This window comes from Corapipo altera, unplaced genomic scaffold (assembly GCF_003945725.1).
Source record: "Corapipo altera isolate COAL_440 unplaced genomic scaffold, ASM394572v1 23b, whole genome shotgun sequence".
In the NCBI taxonomy this organism is placed as follows: domain Eukaryota; kingdom Metazoa; phylum Chordata; class Aves; order Passeriformes; family Pipridae; genus Corapipo; species Corapipo altera.
Window position 1 is genome coordinate 9,511,210 of NW_020884885.1, and position 19,369 is coordinate 9,530,578.

The window sequence follows — 19,369 nt, forward strand, 5'->3', positions numbered from 1 at the left end:
GGGGGGGTGCCGGCGCAGCCCGCGGGCCCAAGCCGTGCCCGCGGGAGAACGTACGCGCCGCGGGGGCTGCGCCTCCGCCTGGGCCCCGTGAGAGGCGGGGAGGCTCAGGCCCGGCGGCGGAGAGAGGCCTATCCACCCTCCCGCGGGCCCGGGGAGCGGACGGGGCAGGGGCTGGGGCTCCCCCGTGGAAGTGACAGGGCCGGCGAATCTCACCTGGGCCCCGCAGGTCGGGCCGGGGACGGTCCAGCGGCTGCTCGGCGGGGTTTGAAATCGCCAGCACCGCCCGCACCTCCCAGTGTCCGCCGCGCCCATTGGCCGCCGCCGGCCCCGCCCGCGCTCGTGCCCGCGCGCCTCATTGGCCCGTTTGAATCCGGCAGCCGCAGCGCGTGCTCCCCGCGCGCTCCCGACACCGCGGCACCGCCGGGACAGCGCGCGCCGCACCGGGGGCACGCTCCGCGGGGGGAGCGCGCGCCGCACCGCGCCGGGGGCGTCCTCGAGCGGCACCAGCCCGGCCCCGCACCCCGCAACCACCGGGACGGGCCGCGGAGAGGCCGCCGCCGGGACCCCAGTAAGGGCGCGGGGCGGCGGCGGGGCCCGGTGCGCCTAGCGAGAGGCTCTGGTGAGGTCCTGAGGCAGCCGCGTAAGGCCGCCCGACCCTTTGGCCAAGGGCTAAAGCAGCTCGGAGCCGGTTGATTCAGCCTTGGGGAACGTCCTGTTAAAGGGGAACGGCCTTTCTCCTCTTCACTGTGGTCACTGAGTTTGCAAAGCAGTGACGGAAGGGGCGACTGAGAGGGGACCTCATCGATGTCTATCAGTATGTGAAGGTACGGTGTCAAGAGGACGGATCCGGGCTCTTCTCGGTGGTGCCGAGCAACAGGACGGGACAACGGACAGAAACTGATGCACAGGAAGTTCCACCTGAACACGAGGAAGAACTACTGTACTGTGTGGGTGACTGTGTACTGGGACAGGTTGCCCGGAGAGGTTGTGGAGCCTCCCTCACTGGAGATATTCTATAACTGTCTGAACACAATCCTGTGCCATGGGCTCTGGGATGACCCTGGTTGAGCAAGGAGGTTGGACCACATGACCCACTGTGGTCCCTTCCAACCTTACCTATTCTGTGAATCCTGTGCTGTTGGAGTACAGTGTTTTCCCTCCTTTATTTCTTCACTTCAGCTGAAGGAATTGAAGGAAAAATTCTTAGGGGTAATTGGAATAGAAGGCAAGGGACAGCAGAGTGCCATGCACACAACTGCAGTTAATCTTATAGTGCCTTCTCTCCCCCCACCACGCTGTGTAAGCACCATCAATTTTTTAAAAAGTGAGGTGATTATACTTTTGCATAACCTGACTGAAATCACTTCTGGACTGTGCTTCAACTGTGAAATGAGCAGGAATAGAGCTAAAATGTTTTAAATGTTTTACGTACTTCTTTTATCAAAAAGGGACAGAATGTGTTACAAGATTAGCACCAGTACTGCAGTGTCAGTTATTAGTGGATGTTTCATTCATTACTCAGGCTTTTGCACTATTGAAACTCTTGGTTACAAAAAAATGCAACAGAAGCTTGAACAAAACCCCTTACAGACAGAAAAAACAGCTCTTCTTCAGAGCTTTATTTTCCACTGGGCAAAGCCTTGATACCTGTCTACAGTCCTAATACATTCCAAAAAGAACATCCTCTTCTGCTGTTGCCGTGTTAAAATGGGGGGGGGGAGAGGGAAAAAAAAAAAAAGAAAAAAAGCAAGGTGGGGGCAGAGTGAGAGGTATTATGTGTGTGCAGGGATTTGCAAAAGCGACTGCAGATATTGAGCCCTTCATTCAAAGTCACAGGGGTGACTACAGTGTGTGCTACAATCAGGTTATTCTAAGAACACAGATCTGTTTCTACCTTCTTGCTCCTCTCAAATGAAGCAAAATTGAGGTTCTGTGCAACAGGTCTGGGAGCTCCTCTTTCAAAGGAGAGTCCAAATAACATGCATGATTCACAACCAAAAGCCAGGCAGAGTGGTTAAGAAAAGCTAAATTTATATTAAATTATCATCAACCCCTAAAATACTGAACACAGTGGTTAAATAACTCCAGAAAGTCCAATGTCTCCAGTGAGTAACGTTAAAACCATTACACAGGAACACACGGAAATCACTGACGTTAGCTCAGGACAGACAGGAGAGAGGTTTGCTTTTTACATAGTAAATCAGTGCTCAAGAGATCATCCTCCAGTAGCCTTTCTACATTCTTTACATCCTAAGTGCAACGAGGGTCTTCTCTTCCCCAGAACAGGAAACCATGATGCAACCCCTAGACAGCATCTCACTGGGGCTGTCTAGGAAAAAGACACTATTTTTTGCCCACCTCGCTGATAGAGGACAGGCTGTGCGACATCTTGTTGCTCCTTTTCACCATAATCATTTGAGGAAGGGAGCAGTTATGAATGGTTGTTAGGCTGGAGTGTGCAGGGTCCCTCCTAAGAAGCAGCAGAGAATATTGATCAAGGTGGAGATTACAAGCACCATGAGTTGTTGAAAAGACTAACTGTGTTTTTCCTTTCCATTCCACACTTGTGACTCGGACAGCAATTATTTTAACAGGCTGACTGAACCTCAAGTGACAGGTCTGGGCAGATGTTTCCCTTCACCCCTGTCCCACCTCATGATTTTGGTGCATGCTCACTAAAGCTATTGGGGCACAAAAAACCCCCAAACAACTCATTCCAAAACTCAAAGAAACCCTGCTCTCCTACAAGTCAGAGCCTTCCTCCTCAATCCCCTCACTCTCAGCCCTGATGCCCCTGCCCCTACACATGGTTTCTTTTCAAATCGATCCTTCTGCCTACATTTGAGCCCTCTGGTGGTGTCCCTGCATAAGGTGGCTTAGACGGGAAAGGTCCGTGTCAGATACACACTCCTCTCTCAGTTCCCAGTCGAGTCCACACCTCAATCCAAAAGTGCCTCTGCCCAACAAAATCAATGCTTCCCAGGCTGGAGTCAATCAAATAAATAATTAAATAAAAATCTACTTAAAAAAAAATAAAAATAAATCCCTCTGGGAATAGGGAAGAATCCCACATTAACACAGGGAAATTTCCAAGCCTTAGCTCCAGTTCATTTTCCACAGGAATATACACCAGTCAGCCCAATGGTGCAGTTATGGACAGAATTTCAAGCCACCTAGCCAGGCTGAAGCCGCAACCTTCCCCTTTCTGCAAAGCTACCTCTGCTGTGAAAAGTACAGCCAACCCACTGGCAACTGTTGTGTTTTTCAGGGGTAGCCGGCCTGTTAGTTTATAAACAACGTTAGAGCAGCATAGGATGATTTTCCTTTTTTTTTTTACCAGCTGCAAAAATATCACATGGGAGATGCACCCTCCCTCTACCTCTAAACTATACCCCTAGTGTATGTTTTGCTCTCTTTACACCATGGGTGGGAATGTACTTGACCTCTTTCTAGGCGATAAAGAGGTTACAGAGTTTGCAGTGAGAAATTCTTCACTGGAAAGTTCTGCTTCCAAATATCTGGCTTAATGCTTAATATTTTACCATGATGGTATCCATGTGACTTGAGGGATTAATATAAATCTCATTTTTGAAGAAGTGTCAAGAGATATTTTCTCTATTTTCTCTATCTTTTTTCCTTCTCAACAAACAGATGACAAGAGAATATGAAAAAGTGGCAGTAGTCCTTGGGAGCATGCAAGCCTCAGCTCCAAATGCTGCTGGGCTGTAGCTGCAAGAGTAGGATGACATTCCCTAGAGGGTAAGGGCCTTGAAGGCCAGAGAACAACTGAAGCACATGCAGCTGATGGGAAAAATTACTTGGCAAAGAGAGCTATTTAGTGGTAACAGAAGAATTTAAAGTGCAATTCTATCTGATAAACAACTACTTAAAATGGCCCTTGCAGCTCCCTGATTACTGTCTCCCATTCTAGGTCAAATGGGCTCAGCCTAGTAATAAAGCAGTTCCTAACTATCAGCACTGAGCATTCCCCTCAGACTCAACCTAGGAATTCTCTTGTCCCTTATTATGGTAGTCAAATGTCCTAAAGGCCAAGATAACTGGGACCTTGCAGAATTGGGACTAGTGGGGACCCAGCAGATTTTCATTTTTTATATATCAGTTATGCTAAGTCAAGTAGAATTTACGTCTTGCTGAGATCCATTTCCTCCCATTATCTCCGTAGAGCTAAGAGAAATACCAACCTCTTCTTCCCTCAAGTTCAGCACTCAGACTCCAGTACCCACAGGGAACAGTTCTGGAAGGGCCATTTGCTGACTCTTGTTTTTCCAGAGTAGAAATATGTTTTAACAGGAAAAGGGGAGAACGGGAGCAGTGTCCACTGCCAGCAACAGACACAGTGCTCCAATCTGAGCATTCCTTAAAGTTTTTAGTAGCAGATGAAAAAGTAAGCAGTGATGCTCTCACAAAGTGAGTCATGGCAACTGTGGTGACCCTCTTTATGCCTTTTAAAAGGTGACCTGATGCTGTGTCAGTGTCCTCTTGAGCCTCAAAGTATACCCCATCTATACCAAGACCTCTCTCAAGTCAGAAACCCCTCAACACCAAGCCTCAAAGAGTGCTGCTAGTGCTGGAATGACTAGGGATACTTTTGTGACCAGGAGCCAGCAATGAGGCAGCTCTGCTCTCTTCATGGGCATTGACCGTGAGCTGGATGGCACAGGACTTGCAGGTTGCCAGGGAACACGAACTCTGAACCAGATACAGGCCAGGGGAGTCACTGCAAAAGTTAACGTGGCAGCTTCCAGGAAAAGGGAACATATAAATAAACCACAGACAGTGAAAATGAGTCAAAAGGGTCTCTGGGTTCCAACCCACCCATCCTCCCTCTCCAACCACAACAGCACAGCTGCCCAAGCTCCTTGCTGAAAGGCAGTCACAGTCTCAGGGCCTCTTGTGAGACAGGCTGGTCTCTGTGCCCTTCCTTGCCTAGCAGGCAGAGTCCTGTCTTTTTTGTGCAGAGCGGAGGGTAGGGAGGGTCAGAGCGATTTCCAAGTCACTTGCACTTTAGACCTCACTCTCCGTGGAGGGCTTGCGTTGGTGTTTCCAGCCTGTGTCTGGGAGTGAGCCACGCCGTTCAGGAGTGGCTGCTGCTGTGTTCACACTGCTGCATTCAGACTGTTCTTCCTGTAGCAGCTGCTCAGTTTCGGTGTCATCCAGTGAACCAGAACTAGCCTGGATAGAGACCGTGTCTGTCTTCATACAGACGTGGTCCCGGAGGATCCCTCCTCGAGAGCTCCGAATCTGCTTAAGGTCATCCCACTCGGAATCATCACTGGATAAAAGGCATATCCCCTCCACAATCTTGATCTTCTCCTTAGTGTAGCTGTGGTCAGGACCAGTCTAGGGAGCAGACAGATGAATGAAAATAATACATCTATGGAAAAATATGGCAAAGAGCAATGCAGAGCTGGAATGAAGACAGTGAAGCAGACAAAAAGCTGGACCTCAATGTAAACAGCCACTGGCTTTAACTGCCACAATGGCAGAACCCATTCTAACTTTCCCTTCAGTTCTTTACCACCCCCAGATGAATTCTTCCTGCAAGAGCTCTCATTCCAAATTCCATAAGACTTGAAATCATGGAAGGGGAATGAGGATGAGCTCGCTCCTCTAATTCAACTACACATATTCCCTGACAGCAAATAGTAAGAACACTGAACCTAAAAAGGAAGAAAAAACCCCACCAAACAAAATGGGAAGCAGGAACAGACAGAAAACCTCATGGTAAAAGTAGACAAGGAATCAATTCTAGGTCTGCAATATATTTACATCTGAGTCATTCTAGATTTCCCTTTCAGGAAAGCACAGCTGGAATAACCACTGTTGAGTCGGAGTCTCATAGTGATACAGGCTAAAGGGACCACACTGAGATTAAAGTATGAAATCTGCCTAACTTGGCTCACTTACAAATAAGGAGTATTAGAACATCTGATATATCCCTGAGGGGGAAGTAGAGGGGGTGGGGAAATATACATTTGGGTACATCTAGGAGCATCAGAATTCAGAGAAAAGTGGAAAGGATTTAGATTCCCAGATAAATAATCCTGGCTTATCCTTTGTAGGTAAGGCTAAAATGGCACGAAAGTTTGGGAAATCTATTGCATAGTAACTTTGAAAAACGAAGTCAGGGAAAACTCTCTCCTGCATAAGTCTTGCTGTGATCCCTGCTAGAGGAACTAAGTGATCTAACAGATTATCATAAATAGTCCTACAGAAATTATCTTTTTCAAATCTCATATACGGAGTACGAGTAGCCAAAGCCCAGACCAAAGAATCTGCCATAGAGAATTACTTATACTTTCTAGAGAGACAGTAGAGCTGGTTTAAGGACATAAAAGTGGGAGGGGAAAAAAAAACAAGAAAGAGCAATTAGTATGGGACAGCGCTTGAGCCACACAACAGAGCTTGAGTGAGGGAGGCACGATCAAACACACAGAGTAGTGATACCTGACGTGAGGATGTGGATGGAAATCAGAAGAGGGAAGATGAGAAGCTATCTGAGTGATAAGAAAGCTTCTGAGGAAAAAAGAAAGGAGAAACTAAGTGCTGCAAGATATCATATTAAACCCTCTCCATCCTGCGGCCAGAAGTGTGGACCTCTGAGGGCCTTGAAAATGCTCTATTTAATGAGGGCTCCGGTTTTTAATCTATCCCACCCCTTCCAGGCAGTGCACAGCCAGGAGCCACATTTTTGTTACCAAACCCCTTCTGGCTGCCTGGTTCCCCTGGTGACTGTCCAAAGCAACCTTGGTGCAACAGTCACTAACTGAGACCTGTATCCAAGGAAGACAATTACAATTTACTCATGTACTTTGAGGGCCAGCAACCAATGCACATGAAATACAAGACACTTGTGTGAGTGGGAAAGAAGCAGCGAACTAAAGACAGGTCAAATTCACTACAGCTCACTGGGGAAGAAGTGCTGCTGATCTCCAGAGCAGTCTCAACAATTGATTGAAGCTGTTCTCCTATGTCCTAGAAGTAAATGCTGACAAGTTGCAATGTTTTCACATACTGAGGTCTGTAATACTCAACAGCAGCTTGAGCTGGGCTCTCATGTCCTTAGTAGTAGCTCTTACCTCTTTCTTATAGCACAACTGGTTGTACATGGTTGGTTTGGGAATCGATTCAATCTTCACCTCCTGGGTAGATGTCCGATATGAGGGATTACTGTAGGTTAGGTTCCCTACACCAGGGTCCGTGAACTTGGACTTATTATGCCTAGAGGGAGAAAGAGGTCAGAAAAGACACAGGGTCCTACTGCCACGATCCAAAGTTCCTGAGTGCTCAGCAAGTGGAAAGCTCCAGTAATCTTTACTTCCCTCAAAGAAGAAATGGTGGCTTATCTCCCATCCCTGTCCATAACTCATAAGGTCTCTGCAGAAAATAAGGCTTCAGATAATAGAACCATAATCCCAACACTTCAGAGGCACAGGATTCAAACCTTGCAAATAAAATCATCAAGCATTGCTTCCAATGGAGAACAAAAGGATTATAAATGACAATAAAGAAAGACTAAGTGCTTTCGGGAGCTTTCTTCTCCTACAACCCTAGAGTTTCCTATTGGCCAGGAGAGGGGGAAAAAAAAATCACTTACCTATATATTATTAAAGCAGCAATAAGCAGCAAAATAAACAAGATGCTGAGAAGACCTCCAATAATGTAGCTGACATGCAGTCCTTCTCCTGAAAGTGAACACCAAGGGTAATTTATGCAATCAACTTTCACTGGATAATACTGACCTTGGTGTACTGCCTAATGTGGGGGGTTTACCCATACAGAAGTATGTAAAGCAAAATGTCAGCATATCAAGGTTTGACAGAGGACTTTGTTTGGCTTCATATGAAACCAAACATATCACAACCTTTCCTCCCACTCAGGCCTCAGCAAACCAAGGAGCATTGAGATCTCTGTAATAGTGTTGGAAAAGGAAGAGTTAGGTTTACTCCTGCAGTGGGAAACAATTACCCTAGTCAATCGTTTTCAACTAAACACAAAGGGGACAGTGAAGAAGAGCATCATTAATGGGAAGAACCCAATGGATGATGTATGGGATGAAAGAAAACAGAACTGTTCTTCAGACCAAAGTGTCATTTGGAAAAGTCTGTAGAGAGGCTAATAAATGTCTGTGGCTGATGTTCATCCTTAGATGCACTTTGCTCTGCTCAGTGGGCATTTGAGTAATTAAAATCTGAGTTTCAGAAATCTGGATTTCAGACACCATGGACTGAATGCCCTTGGCACATCTGGAGGAACAACCCTGGTGGAGAGGAGTTAAAGAAGGGAACTCACCCATGGTTGCCAACACTGCCTCGTTGGCATGAGTACACAAGCCTTGCCTAGCATCTTTGTCAGAGCAGCTGAATGACAGAAGGACAAACAGTTACTACAAGTAGAATCAACAGTATCAAAGGTATCAAAAAACAGGATGGAATCGGCTAGCACTGATATCCCTTCAATTTCCAGTTCAACAACAGAGGTCTTCCTTTCTCTTCTTCAGTATTCTTCTGTATCCAGAGATACAGAAGAAGAGAGGACCATATACACATTTATACAGGGGTGTGTGCATGTATGTATCAATCATCAGTCTGCAATATCCTTATATCTAAGTCATTCTAGATTCACCTCTCAGGTACACAGGTGTACATGTGTATGTATCAGAAAACAAATTTCAGCATCTGTGCTGAAGCATAAATCAAAACATCTCTAAGTCAGCACTAAGACATTTCTGTCCAATGAATCACACTCAACAAAGTGGAAGTTTTGTCTTGTAAATAACTCAGCCATATAGTAGAACATAATTTTTTTCTGAGCTGTATAAATAGCAGGCTGTAGGGAATTAGCAGAAAAAAAGTCTCTTAACTACCTACATTGTAACTTTAAATATTAGAGCTGCCAATTTTCTGTTCTGCCCCAAGCAAGATATCCCATTGTAGCCAGGGCAGAAGCACTTCCTCAGATGTCTGGCTTAGGTCTATCATGTGTCAGTGAATTAAAGCAACACTCCCTTGTCCTCCTCTCAGAAAAGAGTTCTTAAAATTAGGAGTTCAAAAATCAATCAAATGAATGACACATCGTGTAAGGAGGATTTTAACACTTCAGCGCTTCAGGAGGATTTTAACAGTCAGCCTAGACACAATTTCAACAAAACAGACAGAAAGATTCTGCACCTCTTTCTTGCCAGCTCAACAGTGTTCTGCATTCTTTGTCATAATATTCCCCCCATTAGGAACATGAAATCTGGAGCTGGAAGAGCCTCTTTTGGCTAGAGATAGGTACATTTGGATGATGACAACCAGAGGGGGCTTGCACGTGGCACCTTGCAAAAGCTGTGACTTTCACACCCCAATTCCAAGAGAACAAGAGCACTTACTTTCCTTCTGCTGCTTCCAGAGACGTGAGAGGTTTGGTTGTTGAGGTATCTACTCTGCCAGGTGGTGTTTGGCTTCTCTCCCTTACACTGGTTGGTTCAGGACCAGGGGGCACCACACCAGGAACTAGAACAACAGAGAAGAATAAGCAGGACCCCAACACTGTGGGACAGACGAATAAGTCTGACCGGCCATTTCTGAAACTCTCTAAAAAATTATATGAGCGGCTTTCTCATCTCAAACCCAGTCTGTCAGCAGAAGGCAGCTCCATTGCTCACAACCACCCGCCTCATTTCCAGCATACAACTCTGCATAAGATTTATACACTGGAGAGCCTCAGGTGCTCTGGTTGCCACTGCATAAGCAGTAGTAGTGGCTCACTTATGGAAGCTACTACCCGAGGGACACTCAGTAAACTCACTGGTAGAACAGGGCCGCCCATCTGGTTCATCTGGACACGCGCAGATAAAGTCAGAAGCCCTGGCAAAGCAGAGGTGAGTGCAGCCTCCATTGTTCACTCCACAAGCATTAGTACCTGGAAGGAATAAACAATTTTCTAAATGTGTTGCACGTGATCAGGGAGGAGATCAGAGCAACCACCTTTTTTCTTGTTCAGCCAGAGATAACTTTGTAGAAATCCAGCAAGTTACTATGTTTTTGGCACGTGCTCTTCGTCTGACTGCTAACAAAGTGATGACAACAGCCAGATACTGATTGGATTAGGGCAGCCTTGAAATAAAGGCACTGGAAATCCTTAGACAGAAGCCCAGACAACACAGTTGCACAGATACAAAAATAAAAAGCTCCCATTCTTCTGTTTTAACACAATGTCAGATGAACAATACAGGAAGTGACATTTGCTAATCAAACCTCTAACAGAACACCATTTAGATGTACTTGACTGAAAAGTCAGAGGTGGACAAGGAATGTGCTGAGGGAAGATGTATTAATAGTCCGAGTATAAGAAAGGATGTTATCCTCACTTGACATCCATAGTAGCACAGTGGTTTCAGAGTTCCTTTTGTCTACAATTAGCATTTGCCTGAATCAAGGTCCTCCCATTTACCTGTCTGCCTCTGAGGGGAAACCACAATGATATCCATCAATCCCTCAACATTGGCCAAGACTGTCTCTTTGTTCCGTCCAGAGTACTTGTCCACTCTTTGGATAGATTTCGTCTGCCAGTCAGTCCAATATATCCATCTATCCTGCTGCTCAGGGAAAAAGCAAAGAAAAATCACAGCTGTTAGCATGTTTAGCTGTGTAGACACAAGATACCCATAAAAAAACATATCCCAGTGGCAGAAGGCCCAAAACAAAGGCCTTTTCAAACCCTTACCCTCTTATCATAAAGAAGATTACTGTCTACACCCCACAGGAGTTCAGACAAACTTCCTTTGTTAGCTCCAGAGAAGATATAAGTACTCCCCTCAGCCATCTTCATTTCCCCAGGCTATAACACTTCCCCGGCCCCAAACTCCACTGTCCAAACTCATCAACACACTATGGAGAACAGTGGCAGTGGGAAAATCTTCTCACCTGTGTCAGAGCAAAAGGATGTGACACCTGGCTGACCAACACTTGCCGTAGCTTCCCATTGAGATCACAACTCTCTATGCGATCAAGGTGTGCATCCACCCAGTATATTCTGAAGGAACAGGGAAAGAGATGAGCTTCCATCTATACAACCCCTCTTCACTGTCTAGTCATTCACTAGCCAAGATCATGGAATCATAAGATGGATCAGAAAAAAAAACCCAAAAAAATCAACCCAACAAAAAGCAAACCATCCCTAAAACAAACCCAAACGTACAGTGCTACTCCAATAAACAAAGCTAAGAGGGCTAAAAAATTCATTACATCCCTTAACCCTATGCAAGTATAAGAAAATCTTTCACTGACCTCCTGGTGTCATAATCCAAAGTCAACCCATTGGGCCACCCTAGGTCAGTGTTAATCAGGATTTTTCGTTCAGAGCCATCCAAGCTTGCCCGTTCAATTTTAGCAATGTGACCCCAATCTGTCCAGAAGAGGTACCTGAGAAGATAAAAGGAAGAATAAAAGATCATTTCATTTACCCTAATGAAAGTTTCAGTTATGAATGAAACAGCCAGATTCTTTGGTTCAAAAAAGATAATATGGTCTGTAGTCTGGTTCTCAGACTTCAAATTCACCATCTGCCTGACTATATGTCACTTGGAGTCAGCCTCTTGCTGGTACCTGCAGATTCACATGGCACATCGCTTCTTCCTTCCATAACCTCCTCTTCCAATCTGCCTCTGTACAGCCCTTCTCCCCGCCCCACCAATAACGCCATACCTACCCCTTCTTGGGAAAGACAGCAATGGCTCGGGGCTCATCGAGGCTGTTATTGATCAGCACTTTTCTGGAGCTTCCATCCAGTCTGGCTACTTCAATGGTATTGCGTCCTGTGTCTGTCCAGTAGAGGTTCCTGGCAACCCAGTCCACTGCCAGGCCATCCGTAGTCTTCAAACCCTGACCAATAACAGTTTCCATGTTGCTGCCATTCAGATCAGCCCGTCTGGATGGAAACCAACGACAAATGGCAGTGAGGAATGGGTAGCTCCTGAGAACCTTCACACCTCCATATGTTATCACCATCAACCACAGGGTCACTGCATGCTCCGACTTCCCTAATACCTTTTCCCCCGCAGCCTCCACTACGTTAAACACACCTTCAGCATTTAGTTCAATGACAACATACATCACATGGTGTACCAAAGACAAGGTGTAAGTTGTGGTTTAGTGCCAGCATCTCATTCTACCCAATTTACTGGCACACTCACTATATGGCTCACTGTGCCACAATCAGCACAAGTTGCTGGGTGACCTGGGCACCGGCCAAGCAGATAACTCATACCTACCTGATAACATCAAGAAATACATCTGTGTAGTAAATCTTGCCATCCACACTATCATAGTCCAGAGAAATGACATTGTTCAGCTCAGGGACAGGTATGTGCACATCTGTGTGGTCACTGGTGTCCAGCGAGATACGACGGATGGAAGCACGACTAGAGAAAAGTAGGTAGGTCTCTGGAGAAGAGTCACATGTCTGCTCATCTCTCTTCAGCTGGATACCAGTGGGGCAGGCACAGGAGAAACCAGTGGGATGAGGCAAGCAAAGGTGGGAGCAGCCACCATTACGAACTCCGCATTTATTGAAGCCTTTAGAAACAGGGAAAGCATAGTCTAAGGATCCCACAGACCAAAGCTTTATATTAAAGGCTACATACACACACAACTTGCTAGCAGCTGAGTTCATCCTTACCATCCCAGCCTTGCTGGGAATCTACAGCCCTTCATACAGAGACACTGCCTTCCTCTCTGAGATTCATGGTGGGTATGGGCATGGTTGGCAAGGAGAATAGGAAGGCCCAGAAGAAGAGGAATCATTAAATGCAAAATCTTGACCTGCATTCCTTGCAAATCACAGTTTTCCCACAGAAAAAGGAACAGCCAAATGCCCACAGATTCATGCAACTGCAGCTTAACTTTATTACTGCTACAAATGGTAATGCTGACAGAAAGATCCAACCCTGTGGGGAAGCTGTGTGACAATGCACCAGAGGCCAGGCTGACAAAGAAGCTTCTGTTTCAACTTAGCTGCACACAGTGGCAAGTAAACAAAGGCATCAGAGAAGCCTGCTGAAAGTGCCTGACGTATTAGGGTCATTTTTTTAAATTGTAAAAAACCCAGCATGCTACTTTACTAGGAGGGAACAAGCTCAGAGGATAGGTGCAGGGAATTGGAAGAAGACAATGGGGATACGATGGCTAGACTTTTGGTCAGCTTTAAGTAATATTGCAAAGTTACACTGTAAAGACTGATGTTCTGCTGTTAGCAACCACAGAAAAAGCAGCAGAGTTTTCTGTAAAGTACACTGGGGAAATTCTACCAAAACAAAGCCAAAGCACAAAGCAACAACTTCCACTGAAGAACAAGGAGGTAAGATGAGGTTGTATAGGATCCCCAAAGAGTAACAAAGAATTGACTCTGTTACAGAAGAGTTGGAGAGCAGGATATATACTAAGAGCAACTAAAGCTGCAGAGATTTTGCAAAGCAAAGTGGCAGACAGGAAGATGAAGCCTGCAATGACTGGGAAAAAATACCAGAACTTGAAATAAGATTTCAGCAACCAGTTTAAGAGGAATTAGTGTCTTTTGGAGTTATAAAAGGGAAATTGTCCAATACCAGTAGACTCTGGTGAAGCCTAATAGGGCATAACTCATTCAGTTCTCCTAAGAAAGTGACTGTACTGTGTGTGAGAATGAGGTTGTCAGTGCAATCCAGTGAAGGAAATGGGATGAGGAGTGTCAAAAGGCATGCAGCAGTAAAGAAAGACTAGACCTTTAGGGTTGGGTAAACAGGGAAAAGTGCAAAAATAATTAAAGAAGAGGGAAGAAGAAAAGAAAAGCTGATTTTTGAGAAGTTACTCTATCACTCATGCTTTACATCAAAGGACTTTTTTCAATGACAGCTCTGAAGGACTGCCTCAGTCATCACAGACACCCAGTGATTTAGGGGCAGCCTAGGAACCTACCCAGGGGCCGCGCTCTATCAACGGCTTGAATGTCCATGAGGCCAGGCAAGTTTGCCCTCACCAAGATGACATTGGCACCAGTGTCCTTGTCAGCCCTGTGAATGCTGCGGGTTTGCCAGTCAGTCCAGTAGATGTAAGAGTCCAGCAAAGTGAGGCCATAGGGATGCTGCACTGGAGACAGCAGGGTGCGGCGGTTCGCACCGTTGAGATCTGCAGCCTCGATCCGCTACAGGAAGAAGTAAAACATCAGCCCCATATTAAAGGCACTGCTGCTCTTGCTAGCACTTACTATATCAAGAGGGAAACAGAGTCTAAGCAAGTGATGTTATTCAGGTTCACCCTTCCCCCATTGCCCAAGCCCTCAAAAAAGCTTACATTCCCCTTGTTCTTTTGATAGCTGGCTCAAGAGCTTCAAAAAAACCCCCAGGCTACCAAAGATCCAAAGACAAATAATGCTGAAGAACAGAATCAGACCTCAGTGTGTGCATCGGCCCAGAGCAGTTGGGATCCAGCCTTATCCACTGCCAGTCCATTAGGCCAGCCTAGGTTGTTGCTAATCAACACTACACGTCCAGAGCCATCCATCCCAGAGCGTTCCAGCTTGGCATTCTCACCCCAGTCTGTCCAGTACATATACCTGGGGAAAAGTCAGCAAGTATTATGGAAAAGGAGATCAGAAGTCCTGTGTTAACCTCTAATCTCTTGACAACACTAACCCCATCTCATGGTATAAAGCTATTGCCCGAGGGCTGTCCAGGTTCTGCCAGATCAAGACTTTCCTCATGGAGCCATCAAGGTTGCCTACTTCAATCCGGTTAGTTCCTGTATCTGTCCAATATATCTTCCTGCCAATAGCATCCACAGCCAGCCCATCTGTAGTCAACAGACCTGAGAAAATAGAAAGACATATTGGTCACAGCTTATTCTTCCAGCTTAGTCAGGAGCTTCAGGTATTCCTCTTGTCCATCTCATCAGGAAATTGCTTTAGGCTTTGCTTGCCTTTCCGCCAAAAATTTATTCTACCAGGGTGTCAGTGAATTACTCTTCATGCAGCATGGAGGCAAGAGGTTCTCAGACCAAAATATCCCTCACCTGTAGTGATGATGTCCTCAAACTGTGAGCCATCAAGGGCAGCCCGACTGATTTTCCGTAGCGTGCTGTCTGACCAGTAAACCTTTCCTGCATGGAAAAAGAAAAAGAAACTTGAAAAAGTTCAGAACCAAACAAAACCAAACCAAATCCCAACAACCAAACAGCAAAATCCTTAAAAAACTGATCCAAGTCTCTGACTACCAGCTACACCATTCAAAATGGATCTGACTGCAAAGGAATAACAACAGAAAAAAGATTATTAAGTTGAAGCGATAAAACAGTACAAATTATCTCGTTCCAGTTCTCCCTCAAATATGTAGGAGTACTGACAGTCTGATCTTTACACAAGGACAGAGAACACGTAACACTTTATCAGCTAGTAGTAGAGTCCCACATCTGGTTTCTCAAAATGTCCCAGACCACAGCAATCAGATCATCTACCTCACTGTGCAACAATGTGTTTACATCCACCACAGCATCAGGTTTTTACTATACACAAACAGCCACACTCTCAGCTCTACTGCTGTAAAAGGCTTCAGCAGGAGGAAGGCTTTCTTAAATCCAAAACACAGAACTCACTCAATACAGCAGGAGCATTTTTCCATGGTTTTGGAGTTCTCTGTTTTCCTATAAGGATATTCCTTTCCTTATTGGAAAGCAATTATTTGCAGCACATACTAGAAAAAAAACAAATCTACCCAAATCCATAAACTACAGTAAGATCTGTGTCTGGGTGTTTACTCAGACATGCCTTTCAAACACAGTCAGATACACTAAGAAGTTCAGACCTTCACGAGGATCCACACCAATAGCAATGGTGTTCTTCATGGTGACATTGACTGAGACAACAACATCTGCAAAGTAGGGGATATCCAGGGAGACCATCCGGACGTCAGTCCTTCTGGCAAAGATCAGAAAGCTGGTCATTCCTGCAGAGTTGAAAATGAAGAGATATCAGCAAGGAACAAGTTCAGTCAATTGTATTTATCAAATTCTGGAGGTTACATCCACTTCAGTGGAAAAGGGAAAGCCTCTCAGGCAGATCTTGGCTTACGGACAGTCTGTATACAGAAGCTTTACTGAGCATCATTTAATGCTTCTTTACATCCAAGTTGAAAAGCAGTGCACTCATACAAGAGTTATTTCTAATATGCGTGGGAAATGGGAATTAGGAGTCATTTTTTTCCCACTAAAGAGAAAACATGGATGTATCATGGCCTGAAGCCAAGTGCCTTCCACAAAAAGAGTCCTCCAAAAGTGGGTCGATGGGAGGAGTGCAATCAGACCTATTAAAGAATATAGTACCTTGCAATTAAAGAATTCATCTTAAGATTAAGGCAAAAGTATGGGGAAAAATGTGGCATCTGGTTTAGTTGCCCAACATAATTCCAAGAAAAGTTTTTCTTCATCAATCCAGTAACCACTAAGTTTCTCCACAGTAATTCTCACTCAAATTGAAGGTACAGGCACCAAATGGGTTTTTCAAGGTGTAAAGTAGGTAAGCACATAAAAGTGAACCTTGTTCTCTAACAAGGCAGAGGCAAAATGTAGCTGTGATACAAAACTGCAATGAGGATTCTACAGAGAGGACTCACCAGGGGAGCAGGTTTTGCCATCAGATTGCAGGTTGATCCCTGTAGGGCAGGTACAGCTATAACCTTTTGGAAGTGGTGCCAAAAGACACAGGTGACTGCAGCCTCCATTGCTAACTTCACAAGCTGTGTGTACTATAGAAAAGAGAATAAGAAATCCATGAGCCAGTGGCACTCGCACAAAAAAGGGATGCAACAGCTATAGAAATGCATTCTAGAATGCCCTTAAACATCAAGTTGAGAGTTAACTCTCATGCTTTCATATTCCATACAGACACTTTAGACAATGAGGGCTGACAGGTCAGTTTCTTGCAGAAGAGAAGTGCCACACGGCAGAGCCTGAGCAAGCTCTCAGCTTAGTGTGGCTTGGGGTGAGCTCTGTACCTTGTGGCCTGTGCCGATGGAAAACATGAATATCCATAAGATTCTCCAGATTGTCCTGTAGTGTTTTTCGAGACTGCCCAGTCTGTCTATCTGCGCTCTGGATGCTTTTGGCCTGCCAGTCTGTCCAGTAGATTCTCTCGCCATAAAGAGTAAGTCCAAAGGGGTGAGGCAGATTGCTCCCAATCAGCACCTGGTCAGATTGCCCCCAGGCCCCCCCAAAAAAAATATTACTAAGAAGTCACTAAGGAGAAGAGGCTTCCCTTGCCCCCTCTCAACATCATAACATACAGTCACAGCAAAAGGAGAGTGATGAGGCAATGTTAGCGCTCAAAAGGAGCTTCCATTACAGTTTGCAATTGAAAGGGAGCTCTTCTCTCCCAGTGAAAGCAGCTGTGTGCTTTGATTTGTAAATTTCCCTTTCAACTGGAAAAAGAGGCAGGGGCCATCAGCACTCTGTGCTCTAGGACTTACAACTCAGGCTCCCAGACTTCCTCATCAAAGATGGCTTCCTTACCTTCCTGTTGCTTCCATCCAGACTGGCATATTCGATGGTCTTCATGCCTGCATCTGCCCAGTACAAGCGCTGCGATTCATAGTCAATGGCCAAGCCATTGGGCCATGTCAGGTTGGAGGAAATGATCACCAAGCGGTTTGAGGCATCCATACCAGCACATTCAATTTTTGGGTTGGCTCCCCAGTCAGTCCAGTACATGAACCTGAAAAGAAGCCCAGAGAGAAATGAATGTCCACACTTTTTCACTGCCTCTACAGCCAGGCAGCGTTACAGAGATGCAAGAGAGCCTGGTGACTTCAGGTCCTAGCAGTACTCATGTCTAGCCTTGAGTTCTTGTAATATACCTACGATCATACCCAAATTTACATACCTTCTACTGCCCATGGGCTGGCCTAAGTAGAATACATAGGAAAAGGTTCAAGAAAATAGGTAAAGGTCTAAAAATAAACCAATTATTTACCTGTCTCCACCATTGGCCCTTTACACTCTTGTTGCATTTGTCTTCCAGGAAGACAAGGAAAGAATAGCACACTTTCATTGAAGACCTCCAACACTTCTAAAGCAACGGCTGGCAAGCTTTTCCCTATCCATCCTATCCCCACCTCCACAAGGTCTGAGGATATCCTTCTGACTAAAACTCTATTTGATAAGCATAGAGCTTGAATACAAATTCAACATACTGGGGCTTCATTCTCAACAGTTTTTGTAGCACATCTTTAGCTATTACATCCCCAGGATAAACAAATAAAAATACCAGCCAGCTCCTGCAAGCTGTACAGCACAACACAACAGGCAATCATCCCTGCTTATCTTGTCCCATTAGTATCTAAAATCAGGTCTCTAGTTTCAGTCTTTGTCAGGTTGTAGAACAATGGCACCAGTGAGAAAAGCAATTGCACAAAACCAAAGAACCTGAACATCTTCAGACATGCAAGAATTGCTGTGTCATCCCAGAAGAAAGCATCTCTCACCCTCCAACAGGGTCCACCACAATATCTCTAGGTCTGTCTAAATTTTCCCAGATTAGAACTGTTCTCATGGTCCCATCTGTGTTGGAGACTTCTATCCGATCCGTTCCTATAAAAATCAAGAGAGAAAATGACAAAGAGATCAAAGACCTCTGGAATTGCAAGAGCTAAGGCAAAAAAAAATTCCATACAACAATGCATTCTTCCCCTTCCATTCATGTCTGTTCATAGCTAGAAGATAGGTAAGAAATGGGGCTCAAAGTGTCACTTTCCAGTCTCTCAAGTCGCCTCTGTAGCTGTTACTCATGTGGAGTCCTGTGTGAATATAAACCAGCTCTTTCCTAAGCCCCCAAGGTGTCTACACAGGCGTGAGAGAACAGCTAGAAAAGAATAATCTTCCTTATGTCTCTCTAAACTATGACTCTCCAGCAAGGGAACATCCTCCAAATACTATCTGCTGCACCCCAAGATACGCTGTTGGAAGATACATAAACACACACAATCACAAGCTCTGCAGCAAGACAACAGTGATGACTGACTTCTACTATAAATCTTTCTACAGAATTAGTACTGGGGGTACTGCAAAGAGAAATAAACTAAGGGTTGCACCTCAATTCACACTTTGTTACAAGCACGAGATGAAACTGAGATTTTTTGCTACACAGAAACAGACAAATTTGGAATGAGACAGAACTACACAGTTGATTTTCAGTTTTCTTGACTAGTAAGGAAGATAGAAGTCTAGATAAAGCAGGGGACCCCAGTACCTGCATCAGTCCAGTACAGTTTGTTGGTGACCCAGTCAATTGCCAGTCCAGCTGGACTTTCCAGGCTAGTGTCCACCACAACCTAAATAAAAAC

General features: G+C 45.3%; 2 protein-coding genes across 9 annotated transcripts in view; both read right to left on the minus strand.

Moving 5' to 3' along the window:
• CKAP5 (cytoskeleton associated protein 5) overlaps nt 1-334 on the minus strand; it is a 55,956-nt gene extending 55,622 nt beyond the window's left edge. For all 3 annotated transcript variants that reach the window (XM_027641945.1, XM_027641943.1, XM_027641944.1), the window contains exon 1: nt 214-334. The gene's annotated coding sequence lies outside the window, so the exon portion shown is untranslated. The remainder of the gene's footprint in view (nt 1-213) is intronic.
• Nucleotides 335-2,011: 1,677 nt separating this feature from the next.
• The window catches only part of LRP4 (LDL receptor related protein 4), a 95,617-nt gene continuing 78,259 nt past the window's right edge, over nt 2,012-19,369 (minus strand). For 5 of the 6 annotated variants that reach the window (XM_027641979.1, XM_027641977.1, XM_027641978.1 and 2 more), the window contains 21 exons: nt 19,276-19,357; nt 18,512-18,617; nt 17,541-17,742; nt 17,027-17,216; nt 16,646-16,777; nt 15,839-15,979; nt 15,051-15,137; nt 14,675-14,846; nt 14,433-14,595; nt 13,959-14,184; nt 12,278-12,581; nt 11,716-11,934; nt 11,295-11,429; nt 10,932-11,040; nt 10,459-10,603; nt 9,814-9,927; nt 9,395-9,518; nt 8,314-8,381; nt 7,619-7,706; nt 7,101-7,242; nt 2,012-5,361 (listed from right to left, as the gene is read on the minus strand). In XM_027641979.1, coding sequence (XP_027497780.1) covers nt 5,026-5,361; nt 7,101-7,242; nt 7,619-7,706; nt 8,314-8,381; nt 9,395-9,518; nt 9,814-9,927; nt 10,459-10,603; nt 10,932-11,040; nt 11,295-11,429; nt 11,716-11,934; nt 12,278-12,581; nt 13,959-14,184; nt 14,433-14,595; nt 14,675-14,846; nt 15,051-15,137; nt 15,839-15,979; nt 16,646-16,777; nt 17,027-17,216; nt 17,541-17,742; nt 18,512-18,617; nt 19,276-19,357 — 3,285 coding nt within the window. In that variant the 3' untranslated portion in view covers nt 2,012-5,025. Of the gene's footprint in view, nt 5,362-6,468; nt 6,538-7,100; nt 7,243-7,618; nt 7,707-8,313; nt 8,382-9,394; nt 9,519-9,813; nt 9,928-10,458; nt 10,604-10,931; nt 11,041-11,294; nt 11,430-11,715; nt 11,935-12,277; nt 12,582-13,958; nt 14,185-14,432; nt 14,596-14,674; nt 14,847-15,050; nt 15,138-15,838; nt 15,980-16,645; nt 16,778-17,026; nt 17,217-17,540; nt 17,743-18,511; nt 18,618-19,275; nt 19,358-19,369 lie in introns of all 6 variants that reach the window. The other variant, XM_027641981.1, reaches the window with a different exon arrangement.